General features: G+C 38.7%; 1 protein-coding gene across 1 annotated transcript in view; it reads left to right on the forward strand.

Moving 5' to 3' along the window:
* The window catches only part of MAP3K5 (mitogen-activated protein kinase kinase kinase 5), a 216,462-nt gene that overhangs the window by 133,601 nt on the left and 65,750 nt on the right, over positions 1 to 17,111 (forward strand). Inside the window, exons 11-13 of the mRNA XM_065889145.1 lie at positions 7,050 to 7,157; positions 13,121 to 13,170; positions 15,713 to 15,808. Coding sequence (XP_065745217.1) covers positions 7,050 to 7,157; positions 13,121 to 13,170; positions 15,713 to 15,808 — 254 coding nt within the window. The remainder of the gene's footprint in view (positions 1 to 7,049; positions 7,158 to 13,120; positions 13,171 to 15,712; positions 15,809 to 17,111) is intronic.

Raw genomic sequence — 17,111 nt, forward strand, 5'->3', positions numbered from 1 at the left:
GTGGTGCTGGGAAAACTGGACAGGTACATGTAAAAGTATGAGATTAGATCACTCCCTAACACCATACACAAAAATAAACTCAAAATGGATTAAAGACCTAAATGTAAGGCCAGAAACTATCAAACTCTTAGAGGAAAACTTAGGCAGAACACTCTATGACATAAATCACAGCAAGATCCTTTCTGACCCACCTCCTAGAGTAATGGAAATAAAAACAAAAATAAACAAATGGGACCTAATGAAGCTTCAAAGCTTTTGCACAGCAAAGGAAACCATAAACAAGACCAAAAGACAACCCTCAGAATGGGAGAAAATATTTGCAAATGAAGCAACTGACAAAGGGTTAATCTCCAAAATTTACAAGCAGCTCATGCAGCTCAATAACAAAAAAGCAAACAACCCAATCCAAAAATGGGCAGAAGACCTAAATAGACATTTCTCCAAAGAAGATATACAGACTGCCAACAAACACATGAAAGAATGCTCAACATCATTAATCATTAGAGAAATGCAAATCAAAACTACAATGAGATATCATCTCACACCAGTCAGAATGGCCATTATCAAAAAATCTACAAACAATAAATGCTGGAGAGGGTGTGGAGAAGAGGGAACACTCTTGCACTGCTGGTGGGAATGTGAATTGGTTCAGCCACTATGGAGAACAGTATGGAAGTGCCTTAAAAACCTACAAATAGAACTACCATATGACCCAGCAATCCCACTACTGGGCATATACCCCGAGAAAATCAAAATTCAAAAAGAGTCATGTACCAAAATGTTCATTGCAGCTCTATTTACAATAGCCCAGAGATGGAAACAACCTAAGTGCCCATCATCGGATGAATGGATAAAGAAGATGTGGCACATATATACAATGGAATATTACTCAGCCATAAAAAGAAACGAAATTGAGCTATTTGTAATGAGGTGGATAGACCTAGAGTCTGTCATACAGAGTGAAGTAAGTCAGAAAGAAAAAGACAAATACCATATGCTAACACATATTTATGGAATTTAAGAAAAAAAAATGTCATGAAGAACCTAGGGGTAAGACAGGAATAAGGATGCAGACCTACTGGAGAACGGACTTGAGGATATGGGGAGGGGGAAGGGTGAGCTGTGACAGGGTAAGAGAGAGTCATGGACATATACACACTAAAAAACGTAGTAAGGTAGATAGCTAGTCGGAAGCAGCCACATGGCACAGGGATATTGGCTCGGTGCTTTGTGACAGCCTGGAGGGGTGGGATAGGGAGGGTGGGAGAGAGGGAGACACAAGAGGGAAGACGTATGGGAACATATGTATATGTATAACTGATTCACTTTGTTATAAAGCAGAAACTAACACACCATTGTAAAGCAATTATACCCCAATAAAGATGTTAAAAAAAAAATAGTATCATATACAATGACCAACTGGGATTTAACCCAAGGATGCAAGAATTCTTCAATATACACAAATCAATCAATGTGATATAGCATATTAACAAACTGAAGAATAAAAACCATATGATCATCTCAATGGATACAGAAAAAACTTTTGAAAAAATTCAACACCGTTTTTTTTAAAATAAATTTATTTATTTATGGCTGCGTTGGATCTTTGCAGCTCTACGCAGGCTTTCTCTAGTTGCGGTGAACGGGGTCTACTCTGTTGCGGTGCACAAGCTTCTCATTGCAGTGGCTTCTCTTGTTGCGGAGCACATGCTCTAGGCACGCGGGCTTCAGTAGTTGTGGCTCACAGACTCTAGAGCGCAGGCTCAGTAGTTATGACACACAGGCTTAGTTACTCCGCGGCATGTGGGATCTTCCCAGACCAGGGCTCAAACCCGAGTCCCCCTGCTTTGGCAGGCGGATTCTTTTTTTTTTTTTTTTTTTTTTTTTTGGCAGTACGCGGGCCTCTCACTGCCCTGGCGTCTCCCGTTGCGGAGCACAGGCTCCGGACGCGCAGGCTCAGCGGCCATGGCTCACGGGCCCAGCCGCTCCACAGCATGTGGGATCTTCCCGGACCGGGGCACGAACCCGTGTCCCCTGCATCTGCAGGCGGACCCTCAACCACTGCGCCACCAGGGAAGCCCCTGGCAGGTGGATTCTTAACCACTGCACCACCAAGGAAGTCCCAACACCCATTTTTTGATAAAAACTATCCAGAAAGTGGGCATAGAGGGAACCTACCTCAACATAATAAAAGCCATATATGACAAATCCACAGCAAACATCATTCTCAATGGTGAAAAACTGAAAGCATTTCTTCTAAGATCAGGAACAAGGCAAGGATGTCCACTCTCGCCACTATTATTCAACATAGTTTTGGAAGTCCTAGCTACGGCAATCAGAGAAGAAGAAGAAATAAAAGGAATACAGATTGGAAAAGAAAAAGTAAAACTGTCACTGTTTGCAGATGACATGATACTATACATAGAGAATCCTAAAGATGCCACCAGAAAACTACTAGAGCTAATCAATGAATTTGGTAAAGTTGCAGGATACAAAATTAATGCACAGAAATCTCTTGCATTCCTATACACTAATGATGAAAAATCTGAAAGAGAAATTAAAGAAACACTCCCATGTACCATTGCAACACAAAGGATAAAAAATACCTTGGAATAAACCTACCTAGGGAGACAAAAGACCTGTATGCAGAAAACTGTAAACACTGATGAAAGAAATTAAAGATGATACCAACAGATGGAGAGATATACCATGTTCTTGGATTGGAACAATCAATATTGTGAAAATGACTATACTACCCAAAGCAATCTACAGATTCAGTGCAATCCCTATCAAATTACCAATGGCATTTTTTACAGAACTAGAACAAAAAATCTTAAAATTTGTATGGAGACACAAAAGACCCCAAATAGCCAAACCAGTCTTGAGGGAAAAAAACGGAGGTGCGGGAATCAGACTCCCTGACTTCAGACTATACTACAAAGCTACAGTAATCAAGACAGTACGGTACGGGCACAAAAACAGAAAGATAGATCAATGGAACAAGATAGAAAGCCCACAGATAAACCAACACACCTATGGTCAACTAATCTATGACAAAGGAGGCAAGGATATACAATGGAGAAAAGACAGTCCCTTCAATAAGTGGTGCTGGTAAAACTGGACAGCTACATGTAAAAGAATGAAATTAGAACACTCCATAACACCATCCACAAAAATAGACTCAAAATGGATTAAAGACCTAACTGTAAGACCGGACACTGTAAAACTCTTAGAGGAAAACATAGGAAGAACACTCTTTGACATAAATCACAGCAAGATCTTTTTTGACCCACCTCCTAGAGAAATGAAAATAAAAAAAAAAAAAAACAAATGGGACCTAATGAAACTTAAAAGCTTTTGCACAGCAAAGGATACTATAAACAAGATGAAAAGGCAACTCTCTGAATAGAAATATTTGCAAATGATTCAATGGACAAACGATTAATCTCCAAAATATATAAACAGCTCATCCAGCTCAATATTAAAAAAAGAAACAACCCAATTAAAAAATGGGCAGAAGACCTAATAGGCATCTCAGCAAAGAAGACATATGGATGGCCAAGAGGCACATGAAAAGCTGCTCAGCATCACTAATTATTAGAGAAATGCTAATCAAAACTACAATGAGGTATCACCTCACACCGGTTAGATTGTGCATTATCAGAAAATCTACAAACAACAAATGCTGGAGAGTGTGTGGAGAAAAGGGAACCCTCCTGCACTGTTGGTGGGAATGTGAATTGATACAGCCACCATGGAAAACAGTATGGAGCTTCCTTAAAAAACTAAAAATAGAATTACCATATGACCCAGCAGTCCCACTACTGGGCATATACCCAGAGAAAACCGTAATTCAAAAAGACACATGCAGGCTTCCCTGGTGGCGCAGTGGTTGAGAGTCCGCCTGCCGATGCAGAGGACATGGGTTCGTGCCCCGGTCCAGGAAGATCCCAATGCTGCGGAGCGGCTAGGCCCATGAGCCACGGCCGCTGAGCCTGTGCGTCTGGAGCCTGTGCTCCACAACAGGAGAGGCCACAACAGTGAGAGGCCCATGTACCGCAAAAAAAAGGCAGATGCACCCCAGTGTTCATTGCAGCACTATTTACAATAGCCAGGTCATGGAAGCAACCTAAATGCCCATCGACAGACAAATGGATAAGGAAGAAATGGTACATATATACAATGGAATTTTACTCAGCCATAAAAAGGAACGAAATTGGGTCATTTGTTGAGACGTGGATAAATCTAGAGACTGTCAAACGGAGTGAAGTCAGAAAGAGAAAAACAAATATTGTATATTAACGCATGTATGTGTAACCTAGAAGAATGGTACAGATGACCCAGTTTGCAGGGCAGAAATAGAGACACAGATGCAGAGAACAAACATGTGGACAACCAAGGGGGGAAAGCGGGGTGGGGTGGTGGTGGTGGTGGTGTGATGTATTGGGAGATTGGGGTTGACATTTATACACTAATATGTATAAAAAAGATAAGAACCTGCTGTATAAAAATAAAATATAAAAAAAAGAAAAAGAAAATATTTAATTTAATTATCTTCATTTATCTCACTACCATATCCATTCTCATGGTTCCAAGAAATAAGTGTGACCCTGGGCAAAAGAAAAGAGACGAAAGTTTCTTTGGGAAATGAAAGGTCCCATGATTTATTATTATTTGAGTTCAGGTTGATTTATTCTTTTTCCTGACCTCTCTTCTGTGTATATTTTCTTTCCGTTCTACATTGGAGACCATCAACCCATCACTTAATGTCAGGCAAGAAGAAGAGGAGGTGGTGTTTTCACAGACGCTATAGGAGCTTAGATATGTACCTCTGCTTAATATCTGCTCTTCAGAGTTTACAGGCCTTGCTGTCTTCCTTCACACTTCAATAAGTGAAGTTTCATTAGCCATTAATTGTAATGTTAACCGATATAAAAGACTAGAAACTAAAAGCAAGAATGTGTATACTCTCTACTAAGTTGTATCTAGCTGGTTTTGTCAAATTGCCTCCTTTTTTCTTGTCTTTTCTCAGGCTTTCTGTGACATCCACAATACGTGCTACAAATTCTTCACATTTTGTCGTTTCAAGGCCAGTTTAAAGGGCTCAGCAAGCATTAGAGAATAATAATTTCAACCAGTTTTTATTCCTTATCTCAAGATAAGAAACACATAGTTCATATTTTATCTATTAGAAATATTTGAGACAATACCACCAACATTTAAGAAGACAGGAGATAACCTGTGCTGTGCTTTTCTAATGTTAGATAGCAGGCCACGTCATTAGGGAACAAGGTATGTTCTCATTGTCAGCGGAGTGACTTGGGTGCGATTTTGGGAAACCCACCTTTTATTCCCTATTATTCGTTTTAATTTCACAAACACTGGGATACTCAGATTTGAGAGCACCATTTCTGCCAAATTCAGATTGAATATTAATGATTTTCATTATTATTAATTGGTGCCACTTAGCTGTCTGTTGATGGGAATTTGGACCTTGATTCACACAATATGTTTCTGAATCAGACTGTGTTCTCCAGTGGGCTCTTACTGTGTGTTTATTTTGATACATGTCATCTTATTTTCATAGCTAGAGCCTGACCAAGAATTCTTTATGCCCTTAAAGTTTTTTATGCTCAAGTAAAGAAAATTTTGTCTTTCTAATCCCCTTTCTCTAGTTCTCTGTACCTGAACTTAAAGAAAAAGTATTCCAGTTTCTCTGAGTGTTAAGTATTTTCTTTTCTTTCCAAGTATTTCTACTTAAAACTGCACAGAAATTTTGAGCTAGATAGGTGCCTTTAAGTGTTTGTACAAATAGGTAATATCTGTAGCACCTTTGAAATCAGGGCACGTGTGGTATTTTAATGTTATTTGCTCCTAATATGAGATATTAGCAATAATATAATACATCATCCAGTCCTTTGATGGAGATTCTCATCTCACTTGTCATATATCCCTCATATATCTCCAAAACAGGAGCAAAGTTAAAGTCTCTTTCTCTCACAAAGTTAAATAAATCATTATTAAAGATACCGGTCTTATCTTTTTTTTTTTTCTTTCTTTTCGGTACGCGGTCCTCTCACTGTTGTGGCCTCTCCCATTGCGGAGCACAGGCTCCGGACGCGCAGGCTTAGTGGCCATGGCTCACGGGCCCAGCCGCTCCGCGGCATGTGGGATCTTCCCGGACCGGAGCACGAACCCGTGTCCCCTGCATCGGCAGGCGGACTCTCAACCACTGCGCCACCAGGGAGGCCCACCGGTCTTATCTTGAAGGCAGTGCAAAAACATTTTATTATTTCATGCAACTACATTCATTTCTTTGGTTTATATATAAAACTCTTTCAATAATAATCAAAATCATTTCTCAATCCCTTTATAAGGGTATGAAAACCATACTACTACATCTTTATGATAAGGTGTGGCCGCAGAAAATCAAAAATAAGTATGTGACACTCTATATATGGAATCTTTTCTGTGCACAGAATTATTTGTTTTACCACATTTCTGCCTTTCTTTGACACATTTATATTTATAGAAATAGATTATGGGAAAAGAATATAAAAAGAATAGATATGTATCTGTGTAACTGAATCAGTTTGCTGTACACCTGAAACATTGTAAATTAACTATAAAAAAATAAATTTTTTTTAAAAACTAAAATAAAAGATTCTGTATTGATTATAAGATAAAACAAAAGTTTTGGAATATATACATATGTGTGTGTGTGTGTGTATATATATATATATATATATATATATATAAAAAATTAGTAGATTCCCTGGGGATAGCAAACCAACATATGGATTTCAAACATTTATTTCTAATTTCTTTAGCAATGAAAGGTGATGCATTATTGGAATTTATAATAATTGTTTAATACCATAAAATGCTCAAAGGACTCATAGGGGTAGCAACAATCAGAAGTTAAAATGGTTTTACTCCAGCGTTGGACTCAACCTCATGCGTTAATCTCCTGTGTCAGTGCAGTGTTGTTATAACAGCTCTAAATGGCTTAAATCTTAAGTCACTAATGTTAGCCTTATATTTTCAAGGTATTAATATTAGAACCAACCAAAATCTATCAACCTTCGTATTTGTCTATCAACAATGAAGTGGAGGAAAAGACAATATCTATCTGGCACGTACTTCCTGATGACAAGGTAAATTGTGCAATTATTAAGACAAGAGTATTTGTAGCGAAGGACTTTAGACCCTTTGGGCATTTATATATTCCAGCAAATATATACATTAGTTAAGAAGAAAGAGCTTCCTGTGTATTTATCTTGGCATAAATACATTCTGTAATATAAAAACTGTTAGATTTTGGTTATGGATTTCACTCACTTAATAAAATATAATTCAACTGTTTGGATTTTTATTATAGATGGCATAGTCCTCCAAAGGGCACCCAAAATGGGATTGTTTCTGTTTTGCAAATTCATGCTATAAATTAAATTATGTGCCAAAGACCTGATACTTAAAATATATGATTTAAAGGATGCATATCTTAATTCTAGGAAGCCTGTCAGAATGACGCTATTTCTAGTCTTACGGTGTTATGATTAGAGTTACAATTGCACCTCGCCAGTTGGTTATCAGAGTAGCTGCTACATTTCAGATTAGCCACTGACTTATGTGCTGGGTATAACATGAGGTGGGCTGCGCTGCTGCTGGTTTTCAAAAGAGTCTTAAATGCTCTCATTTCCACTCATAGCCATCATTTGGATAATCCTTACATTTCTGTACTTCATCAGTTTTAATGCATGTACAAATCATCCTACTATTTTTAAAAAATAGAAACTTTTCAAGAGCTGATTCCAGTCCATAGGATAAACCACAGAAATGAGGAGTCTTGTGGCAAAGTAGTTTTGTGGGGTTTTTTGTAATTACTTTGTAAAATACCCTTCTCCTTTTCCTTAAACATCATCCGTGCACTCAGCAAATCTTTATGGAGCACTTAGTCTATGACAGGCACTACCGGGCTCTGTGTTAAGCACGAGGGAAACAGTGTATACAAAATAGGCCAGATTCCTGCCCAGGAGTTTACCTTCTACTCAGGGAACCAGAAGATAAACAAATAAATAAAAGATATAGGCACATTACATGGTGAAAAGCGGGAAATAAAGCAGAAAAGGCAATTAGGAAGTCTATTTGAGGGTATGGGGTTGCAGTTTTTTAAAATGTCAGTGTCAGTTTTTTGAAATGTCTTTGAGTCAACAGACCTGCGCTCAAATCCCTTGGAAGGCAACATGGCATCTCCAAGCTGCGGTGTTCTCATCTGTGGAATGGGATAATAATAATAATATCCACCTCAAAAGTTGTGAAATTAATCAAAATAATGTAGGTAGAGTATATTGCACAGAGCCTGGCATATAATGAATACCGAGTGTATTTTAACAACAGTAATAAAATTGCGGCAGTACGCAAACCCTAACGTTGAAAGCCCGGAATTTAACCCTGCTCTTCTCCTTAGGTGACATGGCAGCAATCATTTGGGAGGTTGTTCGTGTTATATTAGGGAACTGTGATATTGCAGTTTATAGTAAGAAATATATATTTGATCTTAGGCCCCGTTTCTGCCACAGAGTTCCTAAAATCCTTGAATTTCTTAGGCGCTGAGAGCCACAGAGGTGTCTTTTGTTATGTTAATGAGGTGATGTTTGGAAAACACCTAAGGATGGGGTCTGGTTGCCAGGGGAAGCAACCAGGTGATTAGAGGATTGGAACTTTCATCCTCACACCCCTGACCTCCAGGGAGGGGACAGCGGCTCTGGTAAATTAATTGAACTGAAGGAGGGGGTCCTTGGAACCTCCAGTCTCTACTCCACTTGGAGTCGTGCCATCATGACGAGATTGATAATGACTAATATATCTCTATGCATCTCATGAACCTTGTTTTAAAGTACACAGTGTCTTATTTACATTATTTTAAATTATATGCATGCATGTGCTCATAAGCAAAAGTAGAGTAGCCATCCACTTGAAACTACAAAACCGAGAGAGGTTAGAGACATGAACGTTATTATCTGGGAGAGATTTTCAGAAGCTTGATTGGGAAGAGCAAGGTTATCCAAGGACACTTGGAAACAGAATGGGGCTAAAGGAATTAGCGATTAGCCAGACCCTGAGAGTGAGAGGAGAGCCAGAAGTTATTTGGAAGACAGAAAAAGAAGAGAAAGTAAGCCAGAAATTTTTGGAAAAAGAGTACTATTTCCAGTTGTCATTATTTTCTTTTTCTGGAGGTTCTATGTTCAATACAGTTAGCCTTGTTTTGATTCTCTTATGTTTTGTGACAATTGTAGAGACAATTTTTATATTATGCTAAGAAGTATATTAGGATATAAATTAGTACATTAAGAAGATTTATAGATTTAGGCTGTGAATTGTCCTGCTTCCATTTTTACCATCTTTTGATCAAGAAATATTACATTTGCATTGTCCCCACTGCCTGTTACCTTTAGTGCTAAAAATAGTCCTTGTTCAAAAATGTAAGCTTTCTTAAATCAATCTGTTTCCATTTTAAATTTTTGTCAGTTTCTTTGCAAACCCTAGTTCTATCCATAATGTGTTCATTACCACTACCATTTTCTCTGTTTTTTAAAATAGAAGTGATATAACTGGAATGAGGACAAGCAATGAAGATAACTTTGTTATTATTTTATTAGTTTAAAGCAACTGTAATGGCTATAATTAAATAACAGGTAAGCAACAGGTTTTATAGGTCTTACTGTTAACCAGGAAGTGGATTTTTTGGTCATGGAATGTTTAATTGTTTTCCTCTGAAAGTGGAACAACAGAGTGTTGCTTTTCATTTATCATATTTATTTCTCTACTCCCTCTCTCAGTATTTTCATTCTAAAATGCGGGATGAACAGTTATACGAGCTAGTATATACTTTATATTGCCATTTTCAAAACTTTAAGGTCATTATACTAAGTCCCAAGAGTTCAGGGAGTCTTTGAGAGTTACTCTATGGTCAGGGGCAAATTAATTGAAATCCCAGTCCTTTAACAGCTCTCCCTGGTTGCTGCTTAAAGTAAGTTGGTGCTTGAAGAAAGTCTTCATGAATACATGAAAGAAAAACCTAGAATGAGGAAGAGAGAAGTTATGTGCAAGATATTTTAAGTCGTTGTTATTTAGAATTCCCCTCCTCTGAGGTTTGAAGCTAAGCACTCCTGGCCTATCTGGTGGCTTGTCAGGCCAAGGTAGCAGGGTCCCAGTGGAGGACTTAGTGTTGACTCCCCTCCCTCACTCCAGCTCCAACCAGTGGCGACTCAGAGAAGACCCAGGAAATTTCTTAGGGGAATATATTAATCCCAGATTCTAGATTTTGATGATATGGTGCTCTCATCCATCAAGGAAGTTTTTAACCACAAAATTCCCAACTAAAAGTGGCTTAAGTAATAAGGAAACATTGTCCCATATTACAAGAACTTCTGAGGTGGATCATTCTGGGGGTAATTTCAGCGGCTTAACAGTGTCAGAATTCTGGTTGGCTTCTCTATGTGCTCTTGTTTTTTCTCTTGTGGTCTTAAATAGCAACTCCAAGCATCACTTCATGTGGACAGCATCCAAAGAAGGTTAGGGCCTTTCCCCTGGACCAAAAGTTACATCACATGTCCATGCCTAAGGCAATCACCAGCAAGGGAAATGGGCTTACCATGGCCAATTTAGGGAATCAATTTCACTGTCCCTAAACCTTGCCACCTGAACCTGAACAAAATTCATTTTTTCTTAGCAAAGAAGGATGGGAATGGCTGTCGCCTGGGGAGCCAGCAGTGTCTGCCACAGGAATTCCTGTCATCTTAGCTCAGTATTAACTCCTTGTCTTCATTCTTGCCCTGGCTGGGGCATAGGATCTGAGGCTAACCGGTCTCAAGAAATTGGTGCTTGTGCTGACTGGATTAGGTTGAGTGTTGGTTTGGGGCTTGTTGGGGTTAATTATCACTCCAGTTCTGCCTCTGCTCCGCCCTTTTCCCCTGATTCCCACACGGACCCAGAAGACTTTTACCTTACCTGTTGGCTTTTATAGCTCACCAGCGCCTCTCTGTGGTGAGAGGCAAGGGAGGTGGGGAGAGAGGACTCCTCCTCCCAGATCACTCCATCTCAGGCCCTGGGCTTTGCACCACTGAAATGGAACGTTTCCTGGCAGCACTCAACAACTTTCCAGGAATCTAAAATTCTGAAAATGCTCTACTTCTTTCCTACAAAACCAGCCCAGTCAATCTGGGAAATCTCTCCCCGGCTGTTCCCAGAAGAGGGCTGATGGAGGATAGATTTTACCAGGTCTGTCTTGCAGGTGTTTGTCAGTTGCTGTGTTCCTTCGCAGGTTTATACACTGCCCTGCCCGCTCCGCACTCACCCGCCACCTCCTGATCCTGGGGATGGCCTTAGAAAGCAGCTCAGTTGCAGGCTCTGAGGATAAGGTGGCATTGTGTGCAAGGAGTGTGCAGGTAACAGCTGCAGCTCTTGGGTCACATATTTTTAGAAGGTCACCTGAGGCCGACAGGATTTAGAAGCGACTTTCCAAATTGCCAGCTGAAGCTGCAGGCTGCTATTTTAATTTAAGTCCCTCTGTACTCCTGTTAAGAAAGCCGCATTCCATGAGTACCTTTCTGTGGTCTCTGCCCTCTCTGGGCCTCGTGCACAGCAGCATTTGCTCTGTGTTAATTCAGGTCACATCCCCATGACCTGACTGATGTGCATTGAAAGTAGTTTTTTAGTAAATCTACTTCGGATTTGAGAGGATCTATTTTTAAGTTGCATGGTCCTAGCAAAGAACTAGGTGCTATGGATATAAATTATGGCTTTTTGAGTTGCTTTGGCCAAAAGGAGAGTTCTGGGCCATCTCAGAGCCATGGGCTTCATTACCCATTTCACTAGCCCAGCCAAGACCTCAGCCTCTGGCAGTATTTTAAGTGGGTGGATAAGAGCTTGTTTCCCTGGTTGTTTTACATTTACAGAATTGAACTGCAATCAGAATTGACTACAATACAGTATTTGAACTGCAATCAGAATTAACTACAAAACAATACAATACAGAATTAACTACCATACATGTATCAACTCCTTTATTTCCATAAAAATATCTGTTATTAATTCTATTCAGTATATTGTCACAAATATTTTTATAGGGGATGCCATCTAGCTTGTCATTTATTTAATTTAGAAAAATTTAAGTATGAATTTAATACTAGTTTTAACTCAGATTTAGTAATAAACTCAAGAAATAAATTCCCACATTTTTTTTCATCTTGGCCCTGTAAATCATCCATGTTTATCATATGATAATTAAATGTCTTATGTTTAAACATTATTAGCATATTGACTTTTGCATAAATTAGGTAACAACACATTGTAGCAACGATGGCCACCGTATACATGTGTCTACACACATACGTACTTTTTTTTTTTTTTTTTAACATCTTTATTGGGGTATAATTGCTTTACAATAGTGTGTTAGTTTCTGTTTTATAACAAAGTGAATCAGCTATACATATACATATGCTCCCATGTGTCTTCCCTCTTGCGTCTCCCTCCCTCCCACTCTCCCCATCCCACCCCTCCAGGCTGTCCCAAAGCCCCGAGCTAATATCCCTGTGCCTTGAGGCACACATACGTACTTGCTGAACTATTTTCTAAAGAAATAGAACCACCATTTTAGTTAGAAAATGTAACTAAAGACAATTCAGAAGTAATTATCTTTAAACCTTGAAGAGATTTTATTCAAATTAATGTTTTTCTTTCTCAGAAAAGAAATATCGCTCAACTATAATTGAATGACCTTGATCACTGGGTTTTTTACTTGAAAATTTCAGGCTATGCAGTTATTATGTTAATCTGCTAAAAATCAAGTTTTAGAATTTAATAAGACTAATTCTCCTAGGTTCTCTTGGAAGCTGTTTTACTGAAGTACAGAAATTATTAAGTAGAGTAAATATCACCCTTGTGTCTTGAGAGTGAACTGCAGTTTCCATCCAGATAGTTCGTCCGTGGAGAATTATGCACTAGGAAAAATGACTCTGTGTATATTTTTTTAAAGTAATAAAACAAAATTACTGTTATGTTATTTTCATTTGGATGACTCAAACTTTGTTGTTGTTGCTCTTCCCCTGTGTTCTAGAAAGGTATACATGAGTGGAATTTTAGTGCTGCTTCTGTCAGGGGAGTGAGGTAAGTTTCCTTGGTGCATTTCGTTTACTTAGAAGACGTTTTTCTAGAGTGTGAATGTCTTGGATAGGACCTGTAGTCATGATTTAAAAAGGCAAAGAACTTCAAGAATCCTTCTGTTGATGAAAATGCTCAGCCTTCTTCAGACTCTTTATCTCCATTACAAAAAATTTGCAACAAAACCTTCACTGTTTGAACTGACTCTGCACTTGCACTTGTCACCTACTTAAAATGTGGTGACAGAGAGATAAATGTGAACTGTGGACCAGAGTCAAGGTGAGGATAAAAGTGAGCTGTGTGGGGTCCTCTCTAGCTGGGTTTATGTTAGAGGATGGTTTTTCTGGTCTTTTGGTATCCCAGGAACTAATCTCTCCTTAGATGTATTGAAGACATACATACCATCTGCCAGATTGTGTCCTGTAGCTAATATTAATATGGTGAGATTATGGGAATTCATTTTTCTACGACTTTTCCTGAGGTCACCGTTAAGGAAGTGTTCTTGAGGTTACAGTGGCTCCCTTCAGTTCTGACATTGCCATCATAATGCCAATTCCTGGGGTTTAGAAATGAGATTTATTTCAGAATCAAGAGCCACTGGTTAAATGTTTACATACTTGTTCTACAGAAGTTTATGAGACACCAACTCTTGCATATTTCAAACCAAATTAGTTGTGTTTACTACTGTGTGCCCCATATAAACAGAAATGAGAAGAATCAGATTTCTGTGCGCCAGTTATACAATACTCTGTTGCTTTTGGCATAATAGTAGTTGGTTTTGTTGGAGCATATGAACTGGCAGAGTCGTCTGGGTCACTTATAATTGGAGTTTGCCTGGTAAAAACACCTGTTACCTCATGAATGATGTGAACAGAAACAGGCCAGACTGACTCAATATATATCTTTCCAATCCATGCCTTCTCAAATAAAGCATTACTCTCTTAATATTTAATTTTTAAGACCAGTCATTAGCAAGACACTCATTACTTATTGCTGCCTTTTTAAGCCATCCATCTAGGAAAGTATGGTAAACATTAATTTCACTTTATCAGCATGGAATGATTATATGCAGCTACTGTTGGTTTATATGTTGAGAAACTTGAGTTCCAGTGTGTGACTTCAAAGAGAGCTAACTTTTCTTGACTTCCTCCTCTATAAATAGAAGACAGACTATAGAAGAAAATGCAGCTGTCAGCAGTTTGTCTTGCATCAGCTTAGGACTTGTTCAGCTCGGTCAATGGGCATTTATTGAGCACCAGCTGTCTGTCAAATGTTGAGTCCTGTTCTGCCAAGGATACACAAATGACTAAGACATGAACTCTGCTCTTGAAGCACTCACAGCCCAGCAGAGCAGCACACATTTAACAACTAATGATAGTACAGTGTGAGATTAACAGACATATGTTCAAAGACCAGAGGGGCAAGAGGAAGTCTTTCTGTTTCAGGTAGGAGTAGTGAAGGGCGAGAGGGTAAGGTCTAAGGTGGGCCTTAAATGGTAAATAGAATTTCTTTAAAAAGTCAAAAATGATGTGCATTCCAAATGGAAGGAACAGCAGATGCAGAGGCATTAAATAGGGATTGGAGAACTATAGCCCACAGGCCAAATACGGCCCGCTGCCTGTTTTTGTAAATAAAGTTTTATTGGAACTCAGCCATGTTCATTCATTTATGTATTGCCTAAGGCTGCTCCAACAGCAAAACTGAGTAGTGTGGCCTACAAAGCTTGATATATTTACTCTCTGACCTGTTACAGAAAATAGTTGCCAACCCTTGGCATAAAAGAGCATGGTCAGGGGGCTTCCCTGGTGGCGCAGTGGTTGAGAGTCCGCCTGCCGATGCAGGGGACACGGGTTCGTGTCCTGGTCCGGGAAGATCCCACATGCCGCGGAGCGGCTGGGCCCGTGAGCCATGGCCGCTGAGCCTGCGCATCCGGAGCCTGTGCTCCGCAACGGGAGAGGCCACAACAGTGAGAGGCCCGCGTACCGCAAAAAAAAAAAAAAAAAGAGCGTGGCCTGACTGGTAAACTCAAAATTGTTTCAATTTCTGTAAAGTAAAGGACTTGCTGAGTCCAAACCAAGTGCTGTTTCATATTTCTTCACTCCTTTATAATCTCTACAATAATGAGGTGCTTTACCTGCCTCCACACATTGCCTTCCTAGCTTCGGAAGCATTTTATTGTTCGACACATCTTACGGAACCAGAATCACCAAGGTCAGTAAGCCAGTTGATATTTACGCTTTTCTTTCAAGCACACAGTTCAGTGCTACAGCAGGCAAGACCCCTTCCCTATGCTAAGTTGTAGGACACATGGCTTGTGTGCCTACAACACCCCAGAGCAACATTATCTGCAGATACAAGCAGGAGGACAATGCTCAGAATATTAAATAATTTTAGTGTTGTGGTACAGGGAATGTCACTTTTTAAAGTGCTATTTATAACATTTTATAACATTTTGGTATAAATGGGACTGAATATAAAAAGTATTTATTTTTCATTACAGTACATGGAAGTATTGAGATTACTGTGAATAATTCTTTGTTTGTTTCAGTATTTCTAAATTTGAAGAACGCTGCTGTTTTCTTTATGTGCTTCACAATTCTGATGATTTCCAAATCTATTTCTGTACAGAACTTCATTGTAAAAAGTACGTATTAGTCACTGTTTATGTGTGAAAAAGACTGTTCTTACCTGATCATTATTTTTAATTAATGAATGAACATGTAGCTCCTGTAAAAAATTCATGGCCATCTACTTATATAAATATTTCATTTGCACTGATATAATTATGTGGCATGTTTAACTGAGAATTTGGGGAACTTTCTTTAATAAATGAACCTTTTTCTTAGTCGTAATTTATTTTTCCTTAGACAAAACATTAACCAAATTTACCAGTTAGTTGCCAAGTATTATGACTCATTTTTAAAGTGCTCGTGTATTATGTGATTACCAAAATTTTCATTCTTGAATTCTTTCGAATAATCTCACCATCGTCTGCAGCAGTGGCTCCTAACTCTGGTTCATATTAGAATCAACTGGTGGGCTCTAGAAAGTGCCTGAGCCCGACCCTCGACGAGTTATATTGGATTTTTAGGTGGAGGAACAACTTGAGCTAAGAGCTAGTGTTGTAATCTACACCCATAAAAGATAATCCAAAAATCCATGGACTGCATTGTATATTTGGGTTAACCTCCCTGGGTATATTTGTCTTGGGCTAATAACTAAGTACTTCCTGGTCCCTTAGAACACAGTGACTAATTGTGGGGACCTATAGAAGTGTGTGACAATTTAGACACCCATGTGCAGGTAAAAGCCAGCTTGGACTTAAGATTTTGCTGAGGTTGTTCTTTCAAATAATCACTGTTTGACCCCATTATAAATGATTGATATGCTAGCTACAATATACAGTCAATCATTTTTATCTTGGTACCAAAAATATGTATGTTTAATTTAAGATTCTTAGCTAAAGTTTTATCTTTATTATTGTAAAATGTGTAGTAAAATGACTTGGAAATAAGAAAGAATTCCTAGCACATGTATGGTCGACTTTTCTACTTACACTTGAATTATCAAGGCTCTTCATTTGTTTCAGTGATAATTATAGCTAAGATTTATGGAGTACTGACCTCAGACCTCATATCTATTTTAATCTTCAAATAAAATTTATTAGGTAGGTAATATTAATATTTTTGTTGAAAAGAGTTAAAAAAAAAAAAAGTAGAGTCTTGGAGAGTTTAACTAGTCTATAATCATATATAACCAAAAAGCATAAAACCCGGGATTTGAACCGGGCACATGTTACTCCAGAATCCAAGCATCTAAAAATTACACTGTACTCCCACCCCACTAGAAGTGTTATATTCTATTTAGAAAAGCTGGTGTTGAAAATTTTTGTGTGAGTAGCTGAGGGAAATCTTTACCCCAAATCTTAAAGTCTATCTTTAAACCTA

The sequence above is a fragment of the Phocoena phocoena genome, chromosome 12, assembly GCF_963924675.1.
Source record: "Phocoena phocoena chromosome 12, mPhoPho1.1, whole genome shotgun sequence".
NCBI classification, from domain to species: domain Eukaryota; kingdom Metazoa; phylum Chordata; class Mammalia; order Artiodactyla; family Phocoenidae; genus Phocoena; species Phocoena phocoena.